Genomic DNA, 7,874 nt, shown 5'->3' on the forward strand with positions numbered 1-7,874 from the left:
TCTTGGTTTTAATGAATAAATTATTTTAAAAAAATTCAAAAACGGCCGCTATAATTACCACGTTTCTTCTGACACAAACTTTAGATATCCCTATAGATGTAGGTTATAATAGGGGTTTTTTCGGATTAATTGAATTTATACAGTGTCTCTAATAGTGTTGCGTCAGTTTTGCAATTACGACCTCTATATACGTTAAAGGCTGCAAATTCTATTTAATAAAAGATAATGCGTAAACCTAGTGAACCACATCTACAACATCAGCTCACGAAAGCTTTCCTTTCAATGGTGTTATTGGATACACACACAACCTTCAAATCTACATCAGCTGATTATAGTTTGTGTGTTCACAACCTTCAAATCTACACATACAAACAAAGCAAAGTTCTTTCAATTCCCTATACACAAAATTTATCTTTAAATATTATTTGGCTTTTAAAAGATGTTATTGGATACACACACAAAGACAAAAAAACTAATTACATTAAGGGTCCCTTACATTAATCAACCTCTTTTTTCTTCAGAAAAGAGAAGACATCATAATATTCAAAGTTGTGAGATAATATTTTCAAGGTGAATGTATAAAGATAAATTAATTTGGAGGAAATTTTTTGGAGTGTCGAGTCTCAGGAGGTCCAATGAACAAATCAGTCACCACTTCTTCAATTTCATTGTCATATATGTCCACTTCTTCTGATGTTGATGATGATGGTGATGTTCTTGCTACTGTTCCTCCTCTTTCCATCTCATACTATATATATTCACACATTCACTCAAATTAAAACTCTCGTTTAGAAAGAGCAGTTACTTTCATCATAATAGAGTTAGAGAACAAACCAATACGTTAAATATAAAATCTAGAGAATCCGTATGCTAATAATATGATTTGTACCTTCTCCTTCAGCATTTTATTTTCTGCAATGAGGTTCCTCTCCTAGAATATTGACAAGGAACCGAAAAAAAAAATAGTCTAGTTGAGAGGATACGATACATTTATGTTTATAGTTAATTCATACATATATGAAAAAGCTAGACCGAGGTTTATGAGTTTTTACCTTTTCTTTTAACTTCTCAATTTCTTCACGTAGTAATTGGTACTGAATTTAAGAAAACAAAATAGCTAAATATTAATCAATTTTTACGATCTATCTTACAAAAAATAGCATAATATATAAGGTCATCTTCTAACTTTTACCATCGTATCATATCGTTCGTTTTTGGAACTACAATAACCATCTTACCTATCTCATGAATAAATCACGTGTACATGCATGCCTTTATGTGTGGTGGTAGTGTTTGCATAGGCAAACCAGTGTATAAGGTCATCTTCTAAGGATCGATGATCCTACGATTATATGTAGTGTAATCTTATCTACTTTACATATTTCTATATTATTATTTGAATAGACATTTATATAAATAAATTTTTATTTATAAAATATTATAAAATATTTTACATAAATAAATATTTATTTATAAAATATTACATAAATAAATCTTTATTTATAAAATATTACAAAAAATAAACTTGACAAATATAGATAGTTAAATATAGAACTCACAGATTTGTTTTGAATATATATGAATATAAATTAAAAAATATATTTATTTTTTACTTATTAAAATATTAAAATATATTCTATTATTTTAAATAATAATCAATCCATTTAATATCTCTATATTATTAATTGAGTAAACATTTACATAAATAAAATTTTATTTATAAAATATTACATAAATAAACTTTTATTTATAAGATATTACAAAAATAAACTTTACAAATATAGAAAACTCGACTAAATATTCTTCTCCGTAAGAGATAGTTAAATATAGAGCTCAAAGATTTGTTTTGAATATATATGGATATAAATAAAAAATATATTTAATTTCTTTATTTATTAAAATATTAAAATATATTATATTATTTTAAATAATAATCAATCCATATATATATGAAAAAATCTATTTAAACTTTTGCAATATTTTTTCATTTGTACTTTCATAATTAATTAGAATCATTTTGAAAATCATTTCAATATTTTTTGTAAAAAACTAAAATATGTTTTCAAAATTTAAATTGTATTTTTTACGGATTGGCCGAAAAATATTGTAATAAATTACAAAATAGATTAAATAGACGGGTTTGTCCACGTTGACAATTCTATATATAATCATTATTAACACATATTATATAATTTATCAACTAAAAATGATAGTTTGATCTCTACTAAAATATTAACAATTAAATTATTATTTTATGGATATCTATATTTAGATTCTAATCCATGTTGTATAAAATATACTAACATCATATCACTTTCACTTGTAAAAACTACTAATAATGAAATCGCATAACAAAACTATCTCAAAGTTCTATTTGATGATATATATATAAGTAAAAATCAGTTGTGTGATATTTATATATGCATTGTTATCTAATTACCACTAATTTTATTTATTTATATTTTTGGTTAAAGATTTTTGCTACTAATTTTAATTTAACTAAAAAATAAAAATTAAATTTAAAGATAATTTAAAAAACATTACCCCCCACAATGTGCGGATTAATTCCTAGTAATCAGGTTATTTGACAATCTTAATCGACCCAAACATAACTCTATCTACTATGATAAGTAGGAGTAATGATTTTATTTTCATCTACCAAAGGAAATAATAAGAGATATATAAGTTACCTTTTTGGCTCTTATTTTGGTTAAGCTTCGGTCCAACTGGTTCTCCAATTGTTGTAACTCCTCAATAGAAGATGCGTCAAGTCCTTCTCCCAGCAATTTTCTGCAATTGTTTTTTTTTTTGTCGATCATTATAATGTTATATATTTTTATCGTAAATAGAGAAGTTACATTACTGTCTAATTCTATATTCATAAAAAATGTAAATGATTTGGATTCACAAAACCTTTTTGAAATCTCCAGTTGTTCAATCTTTCTCGCCAAGCCATAGGTTTCGCCTTTCCCTTCCTGTCACAAGGTTTGATCATGTATATATAGAACAAACACAATATTGGATTAATATATAAGAAAACATGTACCTCTAAGAGCTTGCATAATACAAATTTCTGACTCACGTTCAATAGATTTTTTCTTCGCGCATATTCACAAAAAAGCGGTACGTATACGACGAATTAATAAAGACACGAAACAAGTAATTAACTAAAATTTATAATGAATTATGCCTGATCTTGATAAGTATATGTCTCGCAAATGATCAATGCATAAGAATCTATGGTGACAAATTACGAAAATTTTGCTTACCTGTGAGTTACCATCTCTCTTATGGTCAGAGCCGAGATCTTGTATTCGTTTTTGATATCGTTCCACTGTTTTTGTTATACTGAAAACAATTTCAGAAAATCACGATCAAGTCAATGTTAATTACAATACCACGGTTACAGCAAATGAGAAGCCAAAGTATACGGTATAGTTTTCTCAAACATTAAAACCATACCAATACTCACCCCAGGCATGTTCCAACAAACGCAAATACAATTGTATAATTACATCTATATTTAGTATTTTTAAAGAAACATATATAACCATTTCACATATATACAGATAAATATCTGATTTAATAAAATTTGTATCTATCATCTGCTGAAATCTGGAAGAATGAAGAAAAAACGCAATAAGTTCTATTTATTAAAAAAAAAAATCAAATCTCTAGTCATGTGGATATGGCCTAATTATGTATTCATAAAATAACTATATATGGTTAACTAGCTAGGTACATAGTTAATAACACCTAGTTAATTGTGATTAACCCATCTCAGCTTGCTTAAGAAATATTTCTCATTTGTTTTTTTGTCTAATAAAGTACGAACATATCATTAAATAAAAACATAATAAGCATACATTATAAATTCCTATATTTTATTACTACGCCAACAAATTAACAAATAGAGGAAGCATAAAAAGAATCAACATATTCTGATCCAGACACATGCTGATGACTCCTTCAGTACTGTCATCACTGAGATAAAGACCTTTGTACTATGTGGGTTAAAAGTGTAGCAAATGCCTCTTTGTTACCAGCATGTACATACATACACCATACATGATACATGCATCTACATATATACAAACAGTACTATGGAATGATGATATTATATTTATAAGGTCTAACTGGTAGCGATAGTTTGGGAGAATAAATTGACCCTAGTGATGATTTTTTTTAGAAAACTTTAATGTTGTTTTTGGAATTTTTAAAAATGTGTATTTATCAATTTGTGAAGTCTGTTTTTTTCTCTAACAAAACATATTGATAAACTAATTTGTTTTTGTACAGAAAATTTTCTACCAAGACATATGCTTTGTATGTCAATTTTTTTTTCCAGGTTCCATTTGATACTTTGTATTTGCATAATGTGATCAAGCATCTATCTATATGTGTTCTTGATCATGCCTAGCTGTTTATGAAATTATGTACACATAGGTGAGTTTAGAACATAAAAATATGTTTCAAAAATGTATATACTAATACAGTAATACACTCACTCACGTATGTACGTACGTGTACTTACATGATAAATATGCATAATACAATATTTGGCATCCCATGATACCATAATGCTGAAATCTCATCATCAGTATTCAGTGAAAACACCATTGGCTGATTCATATACACAACACAACAACAGCAACAAAATGCATGTAGTAGTATATGTCATTATGAGTATATATAGTCTAGTATACTCATATTTAAAAAAACATTTGCAAGTACATTTATACAAATTTATATAGACAGTACATGTGCTACAATAATTTTTTTATATAGTATGTGTACACTGTGCACACACATGACACATATATATGCACTACAGTTTATAGACGTGTTACAGTTTGTGTATGTGTGTGTGAGCGCATATGTGCGTAAAGTCTACCTACATATTGTGCAAATACACAAACAAGACCATATTTAGAGAGACGCACATCTAAATAAGGAAATATTGTTTTTTCCAAATCTGGTCATAAGGAACCAAGCAAAAACAGAATCTAGCTCATATGAAACTTTTTTGCCTAATCTGAGAAAGAACTTTATGCGCAAACTTACTGTTACGTAGTAAATAGAACTATACTTAAATAGAAATTTGTTTGGCTCTTCTTTGTCAAAAATGATATTTTAAGTGAATTTGTTTGGCTCTTCTTTGTCAAAATGATTAATTTAAGTGGGGGTGTTGATCCGTCCATAAATGCAAACTATCTTAAACTTAATCTATTTTGAATTTGCAAGGAAACCAGTTTACCCATGTGCAAACCACGTTTTTACCAGTTTCTTGAATCCTGACTTCTTTTTTTTTTCTTCTGATTTAGCTAGATTTTTCTTTCTCTCTAACATGAAGGATGTTCATTTTATCACCCATCAACCAACCAATATCAATCAACTCTACTAACTAGAAAAAAGAAGAATCAAATCGATCATTGATGCATCGATATAAAGCGAATGTGTATGTACATAAACTTACCTGGAAGAACTAGAGAACTCATAGAGTTTGCCTCTAGGAGAGAAGATAATCAGGGCAACTTCAGCATCGCAAAGGACAGATAGTTCAAAAGCCTTCTTCAAAAGTCCATTTCTTCTCTTGGAGAAAGTCACTTGCCTGCTCGTCGCGTTCTCTATCCTCTTCATCTCCGTCTTTCCCCTCACCATTTCTTCTATATGAATTTACCCTAAAATATATAATCAACACTAGAACTTGATTTTGCCCTCTCTTCCATGAGAATCATATCACAAAAAGTGGAACCTAATTACTTAATTTCAGTTAAATAAAATACCCATGAAAGGAAATTGTATGGAATACATTATTAAAATTGTTTATATAGACAAATTTCTTACTATTACATATTATTACATGAATAAAAAACATGAAGAACAAAGAACAATTCTGACCTTGTGCTATAAATAGAGAAGAGATCAACAAGAAATTTATACCAGATTTGAGAAAAAAAAATTACCCTCTTTGTTTTTGTGTATGCGTTTGATAAGAGAGAGAGAGAGAGGTGAGGGAGAGAGACAAGGATTGAGTCTTTGGAAAGAGTTGGTAAGAGAGAAGTGGAAGATTCTAGGTAACCCTAAATTTATGAAATAAAGAGCCAATTACAAAACTCTAATAAAGAAATTAAGTAGGAATTTTATTATGCTTGAACTGGTAATATTTTATCTTTGAGGTGTTATTCTTCTAACTCTAGCCATTTTTTCTCCATACCTATGATAGCGTCTATAACCCTAGACCAAAGTGCTTAATTAAATAAAGTATATATACTTACTTATAGAAACAGCATTACACGATATCATTCTTCTTTTAGTAAAAAATGTGATATTATAAGAGGAATAATTATTGGTGGAGAATAAATTCCAATGCCATGGATAATTTAATCATTATATAATATATCTTTTTTTTTTACCTTTTTCCTTTGGATCGTAATTTTTTTTTCGTGGCATTGTATATATATTAGCTAATTAGATAATCCTCTTCTACAAAAAATATGGATGTACAAAGTTTTTAGTAGTTTGTTATAAAAAATAAAGTTTAACAATTGACTTGCAGAAGCTCCAAGCTCCAAGTGCTATATTTTTGACGTCAAATAAAAGCTCCAAGTGCTAACAACTGTAATTCGAGTGATTAAAGTATATTTATACTAAAACTGTTTACGTAATCCCTTACCTCATCACTGTAATCAAAAGACAGCGTGAATTTTCAAAGCTAAACGGTTGAGATCATGATACGTGTGCATTATATATTACCGACAACCTATAGATCCGGTGTCCGTCAAAGTGAGTTAGGCAAATGCACTTGAAGACAGGCAGCATCCCTGTCGGTTGCCCGCTCCTCACGGACAAGAATCTTCTTCACACTCGCCGTTTGATCTCCATTACCAAACAACAATGATAGAAAGACTCCTATACGTATAGAGATCGAACGTTAACATACAAGCATAGTGGCTTAGTGAAATATGAGGATTCAGATTCATTTCCAATCCGATCTTTATAAAAACAATTAAAGCATGAAATTAGACAATGCACTTTCAAATATATATAACTGTGAGAGTTGCTTTTACCTTCCGTTCTTACTACAAACAAAATTCGGAAGATTTTTAACTTTTTCTTTGTTTTTATTTTTCTCTAAAACACACGAAAACTACACTCATGAATAGTTCCGAAAGAAAAAAAAATCATAGGGCATGTCGATTATCGTCATGCTCGGTCATCGGATTTTCACAGCATGTCCAAAAGATTAGGCTACTGGCTACAACTCAAAAAAATATAGATAAAATATGAATGGTGCAACCGCGCGCGCAAAGAAAAAACGTTCCAAACTGATTTGTAAATTGCTACTTTTATCAAGCATAACGTTTTTTGTTTGTTTTAACAATAATTTGTCTACGGAATTATGCATATTATCTGATAATATAATATTATATCTTTGTTGCATAGCAATATGTACCGTAAATACTTAACATTCCATATTGTGCATTTTGTGGATATTGTGAAGTCAAACAAATCAATAGAGATGCCTAAATCACATAGCTCGATTTGATGTAATAACATGCCAGTCTTCCGCATGTGATACCATACAAAAACTAAGTCCGTTAAATTTGTCACCAAATACGAGCAAAACCTATTTCATAAAACACAATTTTAACATTTCATACAAATAAATTTCATACATATAAATTTAACATTTCTTCCTATTCTAATTTTCTAACATATATTTTAATCTGAATATAGATGTCAAGCGTATAAACCAATAACATAACGACACGTATGATGAGTTTCGTACGAATTCACATGGCACACATATTTTTTTTGCACTCATGCCCACTCCTTGTTTGGTGCATTTCTTAACCCAGTGCCCTCATATT

The 7,874-nt window shown here is 28.9% G+C and overlaps 1 protein-coding gene across 2 annotated transcripts; it reads right to left on the reverse strand.

The window, feature by feature from the left end:
- Positions 1-433: 433 nt before the first annotated feature.
- On the reverse strand, positions 434-6,049 carry LOC18014628 (agamous-like MADS-box protein AGL14). Of its 2 annotated transcripts, none has more exons than XM_006396774.2 (8): positions 5,967-6,049; positions 5,477-5,681; positions 3,270-3,348; positions 2,914-2,975; positions 2,691-2,790; positions 1,053-1,094; positions 890-931; positions 434-748 (listed from the first exon to the last, which is right to left on the reverse strand). In XM_006396774.2, the coding sequence occupies exons 2-8, from the start codon at positions 5,659-5,661 to the stop codon at positions 590-592; spliced, it is 669 nt and encodes a 222-aa protein (XP_006396837.1). In that variant the 5' UTR covers positions 5,662-5,681; positions 5,967-6,049; the 3' UTR covers positions 434-589. The 2 variants fall into 2 exon arrangements, with proteins under 2 accessions (XP_006396837.1, XP_024010047.1); XM_024154279.1 differs by having other exon boundaries at positions 5,902-6,041.
- Between the last annotated feature and the right edge of the window lie 1,825 nt (positions 6,050-7,874).

This window comes from Eutrema salsugineum, unplaced genomic scaffold (genome assembly GCF_000478725.1).
Source record: "Eutrema salsugineum unplaced genomic scaffold, Eutsalg1_0 scaffold_3, whole genome shotgun sequence".
In the NCBI taxonomy this organism is placed as follows: domain Eukaryota; kingdom Viridiplantae; phylum Streptophyta; class Magnoliopsida; order Brassicales; family Brassicaceae; genus Eutrema; species Eutrema salsugineum.